Below are 20595 nucleotides of genomic sequence, written 5' to 3'. Positions count from 1 at the left end.
TTTAATAGGTTATTGTATTTTAATATTCTGTTGGAAGCTGCCCAGAGTGGCTGGGGAAACATAGCCAGGTGGGTGGGGTATTAATAAATTATTATTATTATTATTATTATTATTATTATTATTATTATTATTATTAATATTATTATTATTATTATTATTATTATTATTATTATTATTACTACTACTACTTTCTGGCTCAAAGAACTGTCTGACAGTGGAATGCGCTGCCTTGTAAGGTGGTGGACTCTGCTTCATTTTTGGTTTTTAAAGAGAGGTTGGGTGGCCACCTGCCAGGAAGGCTTTAGCTGAGCTCCCTGCATTGCAGGGGGTTGGACTAGATGACCCCCAGGGTCCCTTCCAGCTCTACAATTCTATGATCTCCCTGTCGGGGCGGACTTTGGTAATCTTTCATAATACGGTGCCCTGTGCAAGGCCAAAATGTGGTGCCTCAAAATAGAACTTCTGAGTTATGGATCTTCCCGATTTTGAGTACTCTTGGCACAGTAGCCTGTGCGGTAGAACCGCCCACACTGCCCAAATCCAGTGCTGTCCCTGCCTCTGGAAAGTTTCCTTTTGCCGTTCACACCCTCTGCTAGCTGACCTCCTCATCTGATGCATATGCCCTTCTGCACTCCAGAGACGCCATTATCCCTGCACAACAGGGCAGATCCGGGTAGTTGGCATGGGAACACTAGGAGGAATGGGGATGGAGATTAGAGGCTGGGTTTTCTGGAGGTGGCAGTCTCCGTCCTAGGCTGGGCCAACCGTCTGGGTTTCTGCAGTCTATGTTCCTTCTTTCCTTCTGCCTCCTCCTCCCTGGTCCGTGGCTGCTGCCTCCAGAGTCCCATGTCTCCTCGAGATGTCTGTGATAAACTCCCAGCCTTCCCCCTTTGGACACCTGACACGGGAGAGACACATTGAATCCGTGGCCAAGCCACTGAAGTGTGAAGATGCCCCAGAGGTCCTGGCTGGGGAGGCATCTCAGGGCTGCACCAGTGACGTCTTGGCTACTGGGTCAGATTCAACACGGCTTCAGAGGCACCCCCTACAGGTAGTCAACACATGGGGCATCAAGGGGTCCAACTGCAGCACAGAGGCTTGGATGTGTTATGAAACAGCACCCTCCAGAACAAAGTGCCAGGGTGCCCTGGATTTACCTCTGGTGCCACCGGCCTACGGAGGGGGTCAAGAAGGAGAGCTGGGTTCCTCACGGCACCGAGAGGCCGCCACTCATCCTGGACTGCAGTTACTGGCCGGGGCCCAAGAGCTCTGCATCACCTCCAAGGCTGAGAGCCACGGTAAGGACCCGTTCTGATGCCCAAGGAGACTCGAGCAGGGGGTGGGGGACTTGAAGCCTAGGGGGCGGGACAAGTGGTCCTCCCAGACACACTATCTGGCCCTCAAGAGTCTCTCCTGGTTACACACCTTCCAAAAGCCACACCCTCACTGTCTCAGTGCTTTCAACTGGCTGAGATAGAATAATAGGGTAAACCTAAAGGGTCTTTGAAATGTAGTCTTGCTTGCCTAGATGAAGATAGGTGTGTGTGTTTGTGTAGAAACCTATGGTTTGTGTGTGGCTGGAATGTATCCTTCTGTACAAAGGCAAGAGTCACACCCATTGCTCCACTTACTTTTGCCTCTGGCCCCGCCCACTGCAGGCATGTGGCCCCCAGAGAGGAAATATGGACCTCAGATTGAAAAATGGAACCCTCGCCTAGAGTTAACGGTCACCGCCTGGTAGGATGGCTTCCCTGTTTAAGCATTCCTTTATAGCATAGGGTTACCAGATATCCCCAGTTCCCGGGGACAGTCCCCATATTTGCAAATCTGTCCCCGGACAAATTCCGTCCCTGGAATGTCCCCAGATTTGCAAACCTGTCCCCGGAAACATGGAAGCAGCAGCCTCAGCAGCCCGGAGCCAGCCTGGTAGCACAGTTGGATCTAGCTGGCTTCAGGAGCTGCTCGCTGCCATGGCGCCCGCCATTGTTCCTGCACCACAGCGGCGTGCAGCTTCTGAAGCCAGCTAGATCCAACTGCGCTACCAGGCTAGCCCCTCCTGGGCAACGGCTGCCCACCCGTGACTCCCAAACCTCCCCTGATCTGTCAAAACAAAGGGGGAAGGGGGAAAGAGATTGGGGAAGGCTCGGGAATCACAAGCAAGTGGCGCGCTGTTGCCCAGTTTTAAAAAAAACCTCTGCGCATTTATGTTTCACAGGGTGCGAAAGAAGGGCTTTGCACCTTTATACAATCTGCATGTATGCTTGGGCCCAGGGTCTTTTGCCTCACCATCCCCTCTACTGACTCCCTCTTGCTACTCAGCTTAAAACAAAAGGATCCCCGGATTCATTGAAAAAAATCTGGTAACCATAGTATAGCAGGGATGCCGAACGGAAATGACTAGGGCGGAGTGTTGTCTTCCTCGGTCAGCAAATGCTCGGGGGGGGGGGGATCCCACAAGTCAGAAGGACATTTGTCCTGCAAAGTCTAGGATGACCGGCTCCTTGTCCTTGAAAATGACTGACTTCCGACAATAACCGACTGGCATTACCGGCTACAAGAATTTGCTGAAATGGCGCAGTTGACAAATACCCTGAGAGGCAATTCAAAACAAAAATTTATGGAAAAGTGGGATAGATATAAAACAAATGTTCAAAACTATAGTAAAGGTTCGCTATCTATGCTAGCATTTGATTGACGTTGGAGTGAGTTGAGGAATAAGAGCACATATTGATATAGGAATGTATTACATAATATGTAAAGAAATATACAATAATAAGAGTACATTCATTTGTAAAAAAGGAATATACAACGGGAAAGACAGGAAGTCTAGTGTGTTGGTATGTACAGTGGTACCTCGGGTTACATACGCTTCAGGTTACATATGCTTCAGGTTATAGACTCCGCTAACCCAGAAATATTACCTCGGGTTAAGAACTTTGCTTCAGGATAAGAACAGAAATCGTACTCCAGCGGTGCAGCAGCAGCAGCAGGAGGCCCCATTAACTAAAGTGGTGCTTCAGGTTAAGAACTGTTTCAGATTAAGAATGGACCTCCCGAACAAATTAAGTACGCAACCAGAGGTACCACTGTATATGATTTTGGGGGGGAAATTTTGTGGGGTTTTTTTCTCTTTGTTCTTTCATTTTTTTGTTTCATTTTCTTTCTAGGTATATAAAATTTGTATATAATTTTTGTATATCTGTTGGAAATTATAGTAAGTCCTGTAATGTAGTATGACAACATTTACCGATGTAATATAAGAATGTTAACAAATAAATAAAATGCCAATTCGAAAAAAACAGAAAAAGGAAAAAAAGAAAATGACTGACTTCTCCTGTGTGGCAAATCCCCCAGAAAGCCTGACAAGGACCCAGAACTGCTGATTAATGTTTTCTAACGCATTGTGTGAGCACGAGAACAGGAGCAAGAACCTGGCTGCAGAATCAGGACAAAGGTCCATTTAGTCCAGCATTCCGGCCCAGTCTGTAACCCTGGAGAACTACTGCCAGTCAGTGTAGGTAGTATTGAGTTAGATGGACCAATGGTCTGTCTCAGCCTAAGGCGGCTTCCGGTGTCTTTGTACCCCCTTCTTGCTCCAGGACTTGTCAGCAGCTCCCAAAGAAGAAGCTACGTCATCAGAGGTGCGGCCAGCGAAAGGGGACTCCTGCTGTTGGCCACCGAAGGTTAAGTACAGCCTCTGAATTTCTGGGAGTTCCCGCATCAGAAAGAGACAGAGAGGAGGTTCAGCCCCAGGACAAAGCAGCAGCAGCAGCAGCAGCAGTAATAGTAATGATAGCAGTGTAGAATCATTGAATTGCAGAGTAGGAGGGGACCCTGAGGGTCATCTAGTCCAACCCCCCCCTGCAATGCAGGAATCTCAGCCAAAGCATCCCTGACAGTTGGCCATTCAACCTCTGCTTAAAACCCTCCAAGGAAGGAAAACCCACCAGCTCTTGGGAGAGTCTGTTCCACTGTCAAACAGCTCTTACCCTCAGAAAGTTCTTCCTGAGTTTGAGTCAGAATTTTCTTCCTTGTAACTGAAAGCCATTTTTTTTCAAGCAGGAGAAAACAGTAGTCGTAATAACAAATAATAATTTGCTTCAGTCCTAGTAGCAATCTGTTTACTGCCTGTGTCCATTTTGCAAGAGTTCATTCATAAATCCATTCCACACACCCCCCTTTCTGTATTAATCAGGGATTTGTTTATTTTTTAAACAACCCTGCAAAAAATTGTACTTAAATAGTTATGTTATGCCAAAATGCAGACAACAACCAGTACAGTTCTGGTATTTAATATTTTTATTGATTGTGTTAAAAAGTGCAAACATGAGAGAGAGAGAGAGAGAGAGAGAGAGAGAGAGAGAGAGAGAGAGAGAGAATGAATGAATGTAAACTATCAGCATCACAGCCCGGAAGGACATAAGAACAAAATTGCAGCGCAGGTCCAAATAAAGTATCTGTTCATACAAATATTCCCTTTACAAATAACAAAGAAATGTAGAAGTAAATAAGGAGATGAAATAGAATTGATAGTTATAATTATATGCAAGAAAAGAGGGTAAAATATGGAAACCGGGGAGGACGGGGGGGGGGGGGAGGAGTCCGAGGGCTTTGTATAATCCCAGTATTGTATATATGGAAAATGTTTGGAGTGTATGGAAATAATGTTATTTTTTTTAATAGATATTTATTAAAGATTTTTATAAGAAAAAAGCATAAATAACAAACAACAATGCTTATGTCATACACAAAATTCCATAACTCATTTGGACTTCCTCACGTCTCCCGCTCCCACTTACATTGTTAAAAAGTTTTTCCAGGCAAATTATCATCTTGTTTTCAGTCTTATATCCACTCATTTAAATATGATCAAATAGTTCTCCCAAAGGATTTGTCTTTTCCTTAATCTCACTTATCATCTAATTTCAATCTAGTTTAGTGGTGGCCAATTATTTATGATCAAGCATCCTTCTTAACATTCAATCAAGTTACAATATTTTTGTAAATAAGTTTTAAATTTCTTCCAATCTTCTTCCATCCTTTCTTCTCCCAGGTCTCGGATTCTGCCGGTCATCTCTGCCAGTTGCATATAGTCTATCAGCTGCATCTGCCATTCTTCCAGTGTGGGTAGATCTTGAGTCTTCCAGTTCTTGGCAATAAGTATCCTTGCTGCTGTTGTTGCATACATAAAGAATGTTTGGTCCTTCTTTAACACCCCCTGACCGACAATACCCAAGAGGAAGGCCTCTGGTTTCTTGGTGAAGGTATACTTAAATACCTTTTTCAGCTCGTTATATATCATTTCCCAGAAGGCCTTCACTTTAGGGCAGGTCCACCAGAGGTGAAAGAATGTTCCTTCATTTTCCTTACATTTCCAACATTTATTATCAGACGAATGGTATATTTTGGCAAGTTTAACTGGGGTCATGTACCATCTATATATCATTTTCATTACATTTTCCTTCAAAGCATTATATGCAGTGAAGTTCAGCCCTGTGGTCCACAACCTTTCCCAGTCCTCAAACATAATGTTATGCCCAATATCCTGTGCCCACTTTATCATAGCAGATTTAACCAGTTCGTCTTGTGTATTCCATTTTAACAGCAGGTTATACATTCTTGATAGTACCTTAGTCTTTGGTTCTAACAGTTCTGTCTCCAACTTCGATTTCTCCACCTGGAACCCTAGTTTTTTGTCATTTTTAAAAACTTCTTTAATCTGGGCGTAATGTAACCAGTCTCGCACTTTACCCTCCATTTTCTCCAAACTCTGCAATTTCCAGTTGTCACCGTCTTTTTCTAATATTTCCCAATATTTTGGCCATTTGGCCTCCATATTGGGTCTTTTTCGGGCCTTGGCTTCCAGAGGGGACAGCCACCTCGGAGTTTTGTTTTCCAATAAGTCTTTGTATTTTGTCCAGGCATTAAATACTGCTTTCCTGACAATATGGTTCTTAAAGGCCTTATTGATCTTAACTTTGTCATACCATAAGTATGCATGCCAGCCAAAAGCATTGTTAAAACCTTCCAAATCCAACACATCAGTGTCTTCAAGAAGTAGCCAGTCTTTTAGCCAGCAGAAAGCTGCGGCTTCATAGTACAATTTTAAGTCTGGCAGGGCGAAGCCCCCTCTTTCTTTTGCATCAGTTAAAATCTTATACTTAATTCTGGGCTTTTTGCCCTGCCAGACAAATTTAGAAGTATCTCTCTGCCACTTCCGGAAACACTCCGTCTTGTCCACAATTTGCAATGTTTGAAACAAGAACAACATCTTTGGCAATACATTCATCTTAATAGCAGCAATTCGGCCTAACAAAGAAAGCTTCAATTTTGACCAACTGTCCAAGTCTCTCTTAATTCCAGACCAACATTTTTCATAATTATCCTTAAATAGACTCAGATTTTTTGCTGTTATGTTTACCCCTAGGTACTTTACTTTTTTAACCACAGTTAGTTCTGTTTCTCTCTGAATCCGTTCTGATTCTGTATCTGTCAAGCTTTTCCCCAACACCTTGGTTTTCTGTTTATTTAGTTTAAATCCCGCCACCCGACCAAAGTCTTGAATCAGTTGTAATACTCTTTTTGTACTAGATTCTGGCTCCTGCAAGGTCAAGACTAGGTCATCTGCAAAAGCTTTAAGTTTATATTGTTTCGCTCCGACCTGAATCCCTTGCACCAACCGGTCCCCTCTAATCCTATTCAAGAGCACCTCCAGGACCGAAATGAATAACAGAGGGGAAATCGGGCAGCCTTGTCGTGTACCTTTTTCAATTTTAAGCTCTTCTGTAACCACATTGTTAACTATCAATTTAGCCTTTTGTTCTGAATATATTGCATCAATCCCATTTTCAAAACCCTGTCCCACTCCCATTTCTTTTAAATTCCCCTTCATAAATTTCCAAGAGATATTGTCAAAGGCCTTCTCCGCATCTATAAAAATTAACACTGCTTTTGTATTTATGTTTGTTTGCACAAGTTCCAAAATGTCAATGATGTTCCTTGTGTTGGCAAACATATGTCTACCTGGGAGAAAGCCTGCCTGATCTTTGTGAATTACTTCATTTAAGACTCTTTTAAATCTGCTTGCCAAAATATCTGCAAATATTTTATAATCCACATTTAAAAGGGAGATGGGACGGTAGTTCTTAAGTTGTGTCTTCTCAGTTTCCGATTTTGGTATCAATGTGATGAAAGCTTCCTTCCACGATTCTGGCGCCTTCTTTCCCTCCATAATTTCGTTGCTGACCTCCATCAATGGTTGTATCAGATAATCTTTCAATGTCTTATAATACTTGGAGGTCAAGCCGTCTGGCCCTGGAGATTTGCCCAATTTCATGTTCTGAATGGCTTGTTCAATCTCTTGTCGTGTTATTTTGCTGTTCAGGAGTGATCTATTTTCTTGTGAAAGCTTTTTAAGTCCGTTTTTTTCCAAAAATTGTTTAATCTCAGCCTCATTCTGCGGCCCTTGAGTATAAAGTTTTTTGAAATATTTCTGAAAACACTTTCTAATCTCCACGGGGTTCTGAATGTTTCTTCCTTCAATTTCCAAGTTTGTGACTACGTTTAACTTTTGTCTCTTCTTCAACTGCCAAGCCAGCAGTTTCCCACATTTATTTGCTGATTCGAAAGTTTTTTGTCTCATTAGTTTGATCTTCCATTCTATTTCCTGGTTCATCAATTTGGAATATTGTGCCTGATGGAGTTTAATTTCTCTCAGAATCGGCTGTGACTTCGGATTCGATCTTAACTTCTTCTCTAACTCTTTGATTTTCTCCAAAATCTTGTCTTTCCTCTCATTTTGTGTTCTTTTTTTAACAGCATTCTGTTGTATCAAGAACCCCCTCATCACAGCCTTGCTTGCGTCCCAAATGATTCTTTTTTCCACCGTAGTGCTCATGTTTATCTCAAAATAGTCCTTCAAAACTTTTTGGGCCTTCTTGATGATCTCCTGATCTCTAAACAAATTGTCATTCATCTTCCATCTAAAGGAACCGGTTGGTAGAAGTGTCAAATCCATTTTCAATGCATTATGGTCGGAGCAGGTCTTTGGGCAGATTTCCACTTTCCTGACCTTGGGTGCCAGACCTCTAGTTATCCATATTTGGTCGATTCTTGTCCAAGTCAGCTGGGCTTCAGAGAAGAATGTTCCTTCTTTTCCCAAGGGGTTCTTTGTTCTCCAAATGTCAATCCAGTCCATATTGTCTGTCATTTCGAAAAAGGTCTTTGGTAGTCTGCCATCTTTCGTAACATTTTGGCTTTGTGACTTATCCATGTAAGTTGATACGACTCCGTTCATGTCTCCCATCATAATGATGTTGTCATAGTCCAGATACTCCAGCATAGTCTCATGCAACTTCTTATAAAATTCCGATTTTCCTTCGTTTGGTGCATAAATTCCTAATAGCAAAATCTTCTCTCCTTGGTGTTGTATTTCGATTGCCAAAATTCTTCCATGTTCATCTTTAAATAGAAATTTGGGTGACAGGCTCTCTTTTGCATAAATCACCACGCCTCTCTTCTTTACTGTGTCTGAAGATATAAATTCCTGACCAAGTCCTTTATTTATTAACACTTTTCTATGGAGCCTAGTCACATGTGTTTCTTGTAGGCAAATAATGTCCAATTGTTCCTTTTTTAATATATGAAAAATTTTCCTCCTTTTTTCCGGAATATTGCAGCCATTTATATTCCAACTCAACAGTTGCAGAGACATCCTGGATAAATCTGGTTATTTTTCTGGGAGTGGTACCTTATTGGCTGGGTCTTCAGAATCCGAGGGTGCCGGTGCCTCTGGTGCTCCTGGCCCTGGTGGTAATTCAAGTCCTTTTTGAAGGTCCTCTCCGTACACGTTTAGAAATTTGTCTCTGTCTTCCAATGTTCTAATTTTAATCTTCTTCCCTCTGAAAGTAAACGATAATCCTTGAGGAAAGTCCCACCTGAAGATGATTGAGTTGCTCCTCAGCAGTCTTGCTAGTTCCAAGTACTCAGATCTAAGATCCAAAAGTTGTTTAGGAATGTCCTTGTAAATTTCAGTTCTTTTGTCCAAGATGTCCAGTGACTTTCCGTAGTGCAGACCCAGGATCTTGTCCCTTTCCTCCTTTGATCTCAATGTTATCAAACAGTCTCTGGGTTTGTCTTTCTTTGTAAGTCTTCCAAGCCTAAAAGCTGATACAATTTTAAAGTCTTTTTCTTCTAGGTTCCAAAACTTGGAAAATATTTTGGTCAGAAACTCAGCTAAGTTGTCTTCTTCCACTTCTGGGACCGACCTAATCCTTAAATTAGTCTCCCTGTTCCGTAATTCAATCATAGAAAGGTAGGTCTGGTGTTCTCCTACTTGTTTACTGAGTGGTCTCACCTCTTTTTCTAGCTTTCCAAGTCTTTGGCTAGCATCTTCAGCCAATTTCCGATTTTCACCTGTAGCCTCCTTCAATTCTCCAATTGCTTGTGTATTCTGTGCCACTTGTCCAGTTAATCTATTTAGACATTCTGTGTTTTGATCGATTTTAAATGTTTGCTCATCAGCTTTTTTGTCCAGGGATTCAACTCTCTTATCCAAAGATTCCAATTTTTCATAGATTTTCTCTAAAATAGAAACAGCTGATCCAGAGGCCATATCTTCCAGTTGTAATTCCTCAGTTTCTCCTTCTCCTGCCCTTGGCAAGGATGCAGCTTCTTCCTCAGAAAGTAAAGTAGGCACAGACGATCTACGTGGCTGTAAGGCTGTGGCTAAGGTTGTTTGTCTGGTTCTTACTCTATGTTCCTTTTCTTTGGGCTCCTTTTCTTTAGGCTCCTTTTTTCTTGCACCACTCATTCCAAAGTTATCTAAAAGTCAAGGTCAGGCTGAGTTGTTTCCCATGAGAAAGAGACGGCCCAGATGGTAACAGTCAAACAGGAGGCCGGGAAAGAGAAAGTAAAACAATGCCACTGCTGTAAATTCCAAAACCTCTAGGGGGAGCTTAGAAAGTCTTTCGGGAAGAGATCAATTCCAATAAAGTTCATAAAATCAGAATTAATGTCCAGGAACCTTCAAATAATAAATTTTGGCAGAGTTGGTATTAAATAACTACAATGTCTCAAATAGTGCTTGCTGGTATTCCAAATGGTGCCTCAAAGTAGCAATTCCAAACCCCTCAGATTGTTTCCAAATTTAGATTCAAAGTGTCCAAATCTGCAAGCTGACTGCTACAGTTACTCAGGCAGTTCCAGCGCCTGGGTTTTTAACTTAAGTTGTAATTCCAATAGGAGAAGATGTCACAGTCCAAATTAGCAACAAAAAGTCTGGTGCTTACAGTCCTATTCTGCTTCAAAGGAGGTTCAATGGGTGCTCAGATCCATTAGGTTAAAAGTTCAGTCTCTGCCTCCACACCTCCTGCTCTTTGCTTTGAAGTTCAGTAGCAGCGGAAGACGGACTTCCTTTTTTTTCCGTCAATCCGCTTTCAGCCAAATTCCGTTACTTTTTAGAGCTTTAAAATTTTTGCAAGTCCTTATTACTCATGGATTGTTGCTTTCCGAAACATAGATTCAGGAAGAAAGGTCAGCGCTCACCGGCAACAGCTTCGCGGCTTCACTCCGTTGACTGCGGAGTGACCCTCAGCGCCGCTACCCCCTCCGCGATCCGGAGCCCCTTACGGGGTTCCTTCAACGTTTTGGGGGCAGCTCCTGGCGCCCACCGGGTCCCAGGACCGCAGGCTTCTGCCGCCTGCGGTTTTCCAATGTGGGTCTCCGCTTCGCCGTAGCGGACGACCCGTTTCAAACGGAGCTTCCCTCTCCTGTTTAGAAGAGGGCAGCCATTACCGTTCGCGCCGCCTCCGGAAGTGGAAATAATGTTAACATAAAAATCTGCAAATAAAAAATTTAAGAAACAAAGGAACAAAAATATGTAAAAATATTCTCCACCCATGAGTCCCACCATTACTGAGAATAAATCATTGCTTTTTTTCTGGGGGTATGTAGGGGTACGCATACCCCTAAACATCTTGTGAATCTTTGGTCCGTTTATCGTATTTATTTTTCTTGATTTGAAATATAAAATGGTGGTTTTCTTGAGTCAAAATGAGAGTACCCTGAAACATTTAATTTTTTTTTAGAAAAAAAGCACTGGAATAAAGGTTCTGTAATGTCTTAGGTGAGCCAGACGTTTGCATGTAGGGGTGGCCCTGAGAGTTTGTGTGTCTCGATATTCATATAAGAAATCGGTACAATTCTGGTAGCAGCAGCAGTAGAGCCATCAGCTGAAAAGGCAACCAACCTCTTGTGCCAACACATAGCAGTCCCTGCAGAACAGCACCCCCTTTGGGGCAGGAGGGGAATAGGTTCCATGCCTGCGCCTTGACCGTGCAACTCTCTCCTTCCCTCTAAGAATGCAACAACTGCTGCTTTCACCTGTGTGGCCCTGCCCGCCCCTGCTACCTTAGCCTCCAAGATGAGGAAGGCCACGTTGTCCTGTGGTTCTGCAGACCTTTCCGACTGGGCCTCGGCTGCCTCCGTTGCTGCCAGATGGAGATGGTGGCTTTCACCGGCGATAACCAGCTTATCGGCACCGTGCGCCAGAGGTGTGTGTGTGTGTGTGCAGCCAGTTCAGACTAGGGCGGCGGGAGGGTTCAGAGGTGAGCAGTTGTCCATGCCACTGGAGCATGCATGAGATGCCCAAATATTCTCGGCTGCTACATACCCTGAGCCTAACTTTTAAGGCAGCTCTGTTGCCTGCTAGGAAACTGTAAACTTCTTTGATGGGATCTATCTGCCTACCAGTCCCTGGGATCTGTCTCTTGGTCACACTCGAATTCAGGACGGTGGGGAACATTCTCCCACCATTACTGTCCCATCTGGATCAGGGTGAGTCCAACAATATCTGGTGGCTCTGCTCTGATTTGAAAATCTGGGGCCGCCCTTGGGCCTGATCTGGAAGCTCCAGCTGGTGCAAAACTCTGCAGGTGGACTGTTGAAGGGGGAAAACCATTCCAGCACATTAGCCCGGTGCTCAAAGGGCTAATGTGCTCAAAAGGCTCATGCCCATACGCCAGCAGGCGAGATTCAAGGCCCTGGACAACTGAGTTCCTGGATACTTCTGGGACTGCCTGATCTCTTATGTTCTTTATTATTATTTTTTTGAAAATAATATTTATTAAAGTTTTAAAAGTTACAAAAAGAAAAAGTAAAAACACCATATTAAACAAAAACAAAACAGCACATCAGAATAAGGAAAAAAAAGAAAAAAAAGAACAGAAAAATAGAAACAATTAAAAAACACATCAAACCTTCCCATAACTTATCTTTCATTTGCTTGTTTCCTTGACCTCCTCACACCTCCCTTTTTTGTATTCTGGTTCGGTTAACTATTTCAGCAAATCCTTTCCATCTTTTCCAATTTTTGTCCTGTAATTTATCTTAATATAATGTAACTTTACTTTCCCTCCTTTCACCAATTAACAGTCTGTTTTTTCCTAAACAGTCGGTGGAGGAAGATTGGAATAAATTTAAAGATTATCTACAGAAACAGTGTAAAATTAATGAATGTTAGAAGGATGTTGGAATGAAGTTATGTGGTTTTAGCAGAAATGTTATTAAGGTCTTATGTTCTTTATTGATCTCATGGGGGAGTCACTGTTAGGGGTCCCCCATGGCTCGGATAAGGAGATTTGCATTTTCTATTGTGGGTCCAATTTTGTGGACTTCCCTTCCAGTTGATTTCTGACAGGCAGGGGTGCTAACTTGAATAAAATATTGCAGGGGCCCAAGTAAGCCCGGCCCTCAATCACATGATGCAATGCATACACACCATTTGAATGGGAATGCCCACCAGCTTTGTGGGGGCCCTGCCCCCTCAAATATTTGATTATGCCTCCACGACCCCTAGGGACTGACTCCTATGCTGACAAGACTCCTCCATTTTGAACTACAGGCATCGCTGAAGACTATTTATTCCAGCAGGCTTTTAACCAAATTCTAATTTTAATCATTCTAACTCTTTTATTGTACACTGGAACCTCGGTTTCCGAATGTAATACATTCTGGAAGACGGTTTGACTTCCGAGAACTGAGGCGCAATGGGCAGTCGGCAAAATCCATTGAGAAAATAGAAAAACATTCAGCGGAAACTGTTTGACTTCCGAGGCACGTTTGAAAAGGAAAGCAATTACTTCTGGGTTTTTGGCGCTCGAAAACCGAAACGTTTGGCTTCCGAGATGCTCGAAAACTGAGGTTCCACTGTACTGGGTCTTAGGTAAAGGTAAAGGGACCCCTGACCATTAGGTCCAGTCATGACCGACTCTGGGGTTGAGGCACTCATCTCGCTTTACTGGCTGAGGGAGCCGGCGTACGGCTTCCGGCTCATGTGGCCAGCATGACTAAGCCGCTTCTGGCAAACCAGAGCAGCGCACGGAAACGCCGTTTACTTTTCCGCCGGAGTAGTACCTATTTATCTACTTGCACTTTGACGTGCTTTCAAACTGCTAGGTTGGCAGGAGCAGGGACCGAGAACCGGGAGCTCACCCCGTCATGGGGATTCGAACCACCGACCTTCTGATCGGCAAGTCCTAGGCTCTGTGGTTTAACACACAGCGCCACCCGCGTCCCTTACTGGGTCTTAGAGACCACTGTAAATTAAGCAGGATATAAATTATCAAAATATACCAATGAAATGAAATGTCTTGGGGTGTGGCTATAGAGCTGAAAGGGTGGACCTTGTTCCCCAGGTCTTCGTTATCGTCGACATTTGAACAAAGCAGTATGAACTGACCCCCTGTTGGAGGTGGGTAGGCGTCCTCTGTCCTGTTGGCTTGGAGATTTATCCCAATCCCCACCCCACAGCTGCTCCCCTCTACTGTCTCTGTGCGTCCCCCAAGACTCACCCGCTGATGTACTTAGGTGCCGCATCTTCTCCCATTTCCTGGAAGTCAGTGATGCCTGTGGTTTTGCCACCATGAAGATCTATGGCTCCTGCATTCCTAGACGGTGCTTCTCCGAACAGGAGTTCCAGGTAGGGAAAGAGGTCGAGGGGACCATGACAGATGTGAAACAAGGCGTCTCAGAAGGGGAAAGTAAGTTTTGCTTTGTCAGAGAGATCTACACTCCTTCCAAGGGCGGAAGGTGGCGGCCCAGGGATGGAAATAAATAATAATAATAATAAATAATAATAATAATAATAATAATAATAGCACCACAGAAATTTACCATGGGCCACAGGGCGCAGCTGAACCGGGTTCCACAATAAAGGATCCCATAATAAATTACACACACACATATATATACAATAATAAAATAGTAATAATAGAGATTAATGATATGTACGTGTAAAAACAAGATTCAGCCATGCTGAACTTTATAAAGTAATTGTAGAAGACAATATTGAGTATGCCGTTCCAAATGTAGACGTTTGCTTTCATACATTTTTTAACGTTAATGGTCACAATTTGCTCAGCTCAGTGTTTGTTTTCTTAGCTGAAGTATATTAAAAATCCCAACGGAACAGCTGTGCCACAGGGCAGGCTGGGTGCCTTATCTCTACTAAGCATAGAAACAGATGTGTGACGTTAGATTAGTTTTAAGGAGCAGGTCAAAGAACTTCACAATTACAAAAAGTAGGAGAAATTTTTTCAGATACAAAGTATACAGACATAAACATTATCTTCCATCTTACTGCAGGTTTCGTTTTGTTTCAAAAAGTAGAAATTTATTATACAGTTTATTATAGTTCATATTTTGAATTTGATATATATGGGGGCACCAGAATCCTTTCAGTGCTTATAAAGGTCTTAATCCGGCCCTGAGAAGGCCTTTCCACCCATCCAAGTCCCAGCGGTGCTGTTGGAAATAACCCACCACATTAACCTTCGCCAACCCGGTGCCCTCCAGATGTTGTAGTCCACAACATCTGGAGGGCACCAGGTTGGCGAAGGCTGCCTGAAAGCGAGGGCAGGGAACACTCCATTCGCTCTCGTTATCTTCCCAACGACACTTCATCATCACCACAGCTCCGCTGACGTGATGTGATCATTCACCCATGGATGACAGAGTGTCACTTCAATTCAAGAGCCCTGTGATCTTGCCATGGGCTGTTGACGCCTTTCAAAGTTAGCTCCACACCCTTGACTTTCTCCGTCGATGAAAGCCCAACTGGAGCACCCTTGTCTCAAGAAGGGAGAGCCCAGGGTGCTTGCTCACAATGACATCATTGTGGGGAGATGGTTTCCTGTAGGTCCGGCCCTACCGTTTGGCAAGGTCAGGCATCTGTCTCAGGCGGTACATAATGGGCAGTGGCACTGAGTTTTTGGAAGACAGAGCAGTCTTCCTAGAGCTTTGAAAGCTAGCCTGCTTCCATCAGGTGTGAAGGACTTTCTCCCACTACCGTTGCCGATGTGAGGGTCAGCAGCCATCTGAGGCAACTTGTTCTCTGCCTCAGGTAGCAAAGTGTCTTGGCTCCCAGCTCAGTGCAGCGTTCAAATAAAGTTTCTCCCATGTTGATCATTGAGCATGACCTTTGCTCCTCCTCTCTCCAGGTCCTCTCCTCCACTGACAGCGTAGTAGCCACTATTTGGAAGAAGTGGCCAGGATTCAAGGAGGAGCGCAACATGGATCATGAGTCCTTTGGAGTGGACTTGGGTAGGAGAATTCCCATCCTCTTTTGGGCAGAGCACAAAACATTGCAACCTGATTGTCAGTTGCGACATCTACTTGCTGTCTAGCTGTTGTTGTTTAGTCATTTAGTCGTGTCCGACTCTTCATGACCCCATGGACCAGAGCACGCCAAGCACTCCTGTCTTCTGCTGTCTACTTATATTATGCTAATATTTTTTAAAAAATTAGTCCTTAGTTTAGCATTTGCAGAAGTGCTCAGGGTGCCTCTAAAATGTCGTTAGCGTGCTAATGCAGCGAGGAGAGGGGAGAGAAGAAAGGGGAACACTTCTTACCTCTGATGCACAAACACGTAACAACACAGAAACAAAACACCGGAGGGGACTTTGTAGGGCAGAGATGGGGTAAAGGTAAAGGGACCCGGATCATTAGGTCCAGTCCCAGAAGACTCTGGGGTTGTGGCGCTCATCTCGCTTTACTGGCTGAGGGAGCCACCCTACAGCTTCTGGGTCATGTGGCCAGCATGACTAAGCCACTTCTGGCGAACCAGAGCAGCACATGGAAACACCGTTTACCTTTCTGCCGGAGCGGTACCTATTTATCTACTTGCACTTTGACGTGCTTTCAAACTGCTAGGTTGGCAGGAGCAGGGACCGAGCAACGGGAACTCACCCCGCTATGGGGATTCGAACCGCTGACCTGCTGATCGGCAAGTCCTAGGCTCTGTGGTTTAACCCACAGCGCCACCCGCTGGGCATAATCAGGCAAGCCAGACTTCTCCATCTGGAGCATGAGGCTGATTCAGGGAGGCTATGCCCACCTGCCCTAAATGTGACATCCGACACCTGGGGGGAGGCAAGTGAGGGTGGGGCTTGTTCAAATGGACCTTGTGGGGGCTGATGATTAGTCTTCCCTGCAAAGCCTCCTTGTGCAGAGGATTTTCCCACCTCTCCTCTGGCCCTGTGTCCCTCATGCAATCCCCAGATCTACTTCAGATTTTTTTTGGGGGGGCACCCCACAACAAATTTAGGGGGTGTCCTTAGGCAAGGCATTTTTGCATGCCTGTTTCCACTAACATATGTGTTTTAATGCACGCTTTACGTCTTTATACGCAACGCTTGGCTTGAGAACTTCACTGCAAAATTCGGAGAAATGCAAATGGTGGTATTTCAGTTGGCATATTGATTCAGAAAGTGTTCACCTGTCGGATTCCCTCCCTCTACATAGAAGTAAACCCCTTATTCAGTGGAGCTCAGTAGCAAGCAAGTGGGCAGTTTATGCCTGCGCCAGCTCCCCAGAGAGAACCCCCACATTCTGAGGTGCCCAGCCAATAGAGCATGAGACTCTTATTTTCAGGGTTGTGGGTTCCAGCCCCAGGTTGGGCAAAAGATTCTTGCATTGCAGGGGGTTGGACTAGATGACCCTTGGGGTCCCTTCCAACTCTACAGTTTCTATGATTCAGCCACCTCACAGTTTTCTGCCTCTGTGACAAATTTCTCCTGTTATCCCAGCAGCAAAACTGACTCCAGCATGTTCCTCTAGCCCAGCTCTTAGCTTTGAAGGATGCTGCCTTTCTCAGACTCTGATGGGTATTCCATTCCAATAGCGGGAGAGACATTCCCAGCTCTTATCCGTCAATCCTTTGATGCATGTCCACTCGCTCTTTGTCATCCAAATGCCTTTTGCTGGGCTTTGAGCGTTCTTCATTTATACTGCAGCACTCAGGAGCCAGCTTCGCGGAGCTCAGGGACACTTACTCCTCTTGGGCAAAGGACGGGAGAATTTCAATTTCGCTTGTACTTGTAAGGGTGAGCAGTCCTGATTCGCAGTTCCAGAAACAACACACAAGCTTCAACATCAAAACAGGGCTGCCTTTTGAAATGAACACTTGTCTGAATTTCACAATGAGTTCCTCTGGCCAAGTAATGCGCACCAAGATGCATAGGGTGTGCACAGAATGCATACGTTGGTGAAGATAACATTTCAAATGTGCTAGATTGGGAGAAATGGCTATGCAGAATGTATATATTGGGGGAAATTGCATAGGAATGTATGTACATTAGGAGAGTTTTGCTGGTGGGGTTTAATGAGGACTTTAAAAAATAATGGAGACTGATTTGGAAATTTGGCAAATGTAACTTAAGACTGGGGAACTGAGAAACTGAGAACCATTTGGCTGCAGGCTTTAACCTCCAAGGGAGAAAGTCATCTGAGCTCTGGGTGGTTTACTTATAGGGGAAAAACATGCACAGGAGTGACTGTGAAAGTGGCAGAAGAGAGCTCTGAATTTCTGCTAGACCGGGGGAAGGTGTGCAACTCTGGGAAAATGTAGAACCCTCCATATTGTTAATCAGTATGGAAATGGGAGCGCCTTGCACTGATAAAAAGGAGAGAACGGCATCTCTTGAACCCAACAAAACACAAATTTTGGAAGTTGGAAGAGAGATTTCTCTTTCCAGCGCTTAGAACCGACCCGTTCCCATCACAGGGAGAGCAATTTCACACTTTGAAAACATTAGATCTAGCCCAATGCAGGCTCCCTCTTCAGAAGAAAGGCTCTTTGTGCATGCTCAGATATAACCTCTCCCTTTAACTTCACCCCACTCTTGAAAAAGACTCCCCCCCCCCCCCGCTTCTCAGGGGGCAGGCTGTCTGCGCATGGTCAAAGCTATTTAGCATGAGGTGGAAGAGTACTGGAAAACAAAAGCTGGCCTTGGCAACCCCATCCCAGGAGTGAGAAGGGAAGTGTCCATGCTGTGGCAATATTCTGTTCTCTTGTGAATAATACCCAGTTCTCTTTCCGGCAGTTGCAGCAGACCTGAGCAATGAGGAGAGGGCTTTGCTCCTGGCTGCAGCATTCCTGCTGGTAAGTGGTGAAGCTGTGGATCGTTGCCACTGTGTGTTCTCAGTGAGTCAGTATCCCAGCAAGGCGAAAACACTTGGGGGGGCATAGCAGAGTCAGTGAGGAGTGTGGCCCCTAGAGACTTCTGAGAGCCAGGTGGAGAAGACCAGAGGGCAGCATTTAGAGACCCTGGGACTGAGGCTCTCTAGTCTGGATTCAACAGTGTTATGATATTGGCTCTTTCCCCAAATTTATTCCTTTAAACCCCTTTCCTAACAGCAGGGAAGAGACTCCTGCACATCAGCCAAATATTGGCTGTGGGTATGCATCTCTCTCCCCCCCCCCCATGACAACAGGCTCATAGCGCCCTCTGCTGGCTGCCTTTAGCAGCCACAGATGGACAATGAGCACCTCCAAAAAAAGGACGCATGAGTCAAGAACAGCTTGGCACTTTTTTGCACTGACTCGTTTTCCCCTTTCCCCTGAGAACTGGACCCAAGCTGGTCACTCTTCCCCAATGAAATGTGTATGCCCATTTATGTTACTCTAGCTCATGCCTCTCGGTTTGTGACGAAATAGAAGATTGCGACCTCCTTTTTGTGTTTTGTTTCCCAGAACTTCATGTTCTTTGAAGTGAGCTGATGGGCAGCGCTAAGAGAAGACGGCAAGGAACTTTCGTGGCTCAACCCCGTTCTGCACCCAGAGGATCCCCAATTGTAACATCTTGCCGTGGAGAAGCTCCCACAGTGTCTCCGACTAGGAAGGCCAACTTTGTACTGAAATGCCTGTACCTTTCACAGCTGCCTGGGATCCAGGCATCCAACAGGAGAGGCTACTCCTCCTCTAGAGGTCAAGAGGCGGAAGAGGAAGCCTCACCTACTAAAGGTCTGTGTGTCAGGCGGTTGTGAAAGACCCAAGAGCCAGTGCAGAGAGAAAAAAGTTGGCAGCCCTGTCACAGAGGCACCCTGTTCCACTTTGGAGCGAGGGCATTTGTCACCCCACCTTCTCCTTATGCAGAGGATGGCCACGGAATCATACAATTGTCGAGGTGGAAGGGAACCCAAGGGTCATGTAGTCCAACCCCCGGCAACATGGGAATCTTTTGCCCAAGGTAGGGTTCCAACCCACAACCCTGAGATTAAAAGTCTTGTGGCATCCCAGAAGGCGATCTGCAAGGTATTCTTTAGCTGTGATTCCTGCTTTGCAGGGGGCTGGAATAATTACCCTTTGGGCCCCTTTCAATTCTGCGATTCTGACTTGATGCCAGTGGAGGCTGCTGGTTCATGAGAATGGGGCAGTGCCCAACTCCCTGTTTGCCCTCACTTGGCCCCAACTCCCTGTTTACCTTGCTATTCAACCAGTCCAGGGAGTGGGGGCACTGCCTTTCTTCCCCTTAGACTCAGCATTGGCCTTGTAGAGTTCAGCAGGGAGGGAGAGAAGCACTGGGACAAAACTGGAATGAGTTGGCTCTGCCTTTTCTTGGCTTTGGCGCCACCTGCTGTTGGGCTCCCTGCCATCCATCCTACTAGCCTCACCGGACAGGATGAGCTGCCATTGCATTCGGCACCTTGGAATTTTGAGCATGAAAACAAGATTCCTCGCAGAGCCCAGGAAAGGTGGATCAAGAACCATGAGGCCAGAATCCAGCATTTTGCAGTCCCCATGTTCTCAGGCTTCTGGCACCGAGGGTAACTACTGAACTTCCTTCTGGAGCTCCTTAGAAGCCATTTTGCAATATAAATGGCCTATAAGTTGTAATTTATAATAATGTTTAGTACGGTATCTGCTATTTGAGGATAGGTGGGTGGCTTTTAAAAACTTTTCCATGGTAGCTTTTGTTGCGTAAAATAATTTGTGCTGGATACTTGCTTTAGTCTTCAGTGGGAGTTTTGTAGTTTTGAAAGCTGTTCTGTGTAACTTGTACACTGCTAGAGAATCTTTATTAGGATGTGGCTAATAAATTTAAATGCACAGCATGTGAGGATTATGCTGCAAACCTTTTTGATTAAACTTGCTGATGAGTTTGTTTGGTCAAAGTGTCCACTCAGACGGAAAGTGATGCTTCCTCAAAGAATTGACTTTGCTCATGGCAATGTCAGCATGTAACCAGATCTGGTTGGCTAGGCAGCATCATGGCATAACCTCAGTGACATCACCAGGTAGCGAGATATGCTTTGCTG

The 20595-nt window shown here is 44.8% G+C and overlaps 1 protein-coding gene across 1 annotated transcript; it reads left to right on the top strand.

The window, feature by feature from the left end:
• The first annotated feature begins 461 nt into the window (after positions 1 to 461).
• LOC310845096 (phospholipid scramblase family member 5-like) lies at positions 462 to 19225 on the top strand. Its single transcript, XM_083740000.1, has 7 exons — positions 462 to 1298; positions 3600 to 3683; positions 11360 to 11552; positions 13867 to 13978; positions 15498 to 15600; positions 18381 to 18439; positions 19031 to 19225. Exons 1-7 carry the CDS (start codon positions 860 to 862, stop codon positions 19055 to 19057), a joined length of 1017 nt encoding a protein of 338 aa, XP_083596126.1. The 5' UTR covers positions 462 to 859; the 3' UTR covers positions 19058 to 19225.
• Positions 19226 to 20595: the final 1370 nt, after the last annotated feature.

The sequence above is a fragment of the Podarcis gaigeae genome (genome assembly GCF_964106915.1).
Source record: "Podarcis gaigeae genome assembly, chromosome: 5".
Taxonomy (NCBI): Eukaryota; Metazoa; Chordata; class Lepidosauria; order Squamata; family Lacertidae; genus Podarcis; species Podarcis gaigeae.
This window is presented reverse-complemented; position numbering and strand designations above follow the sequence as displayed.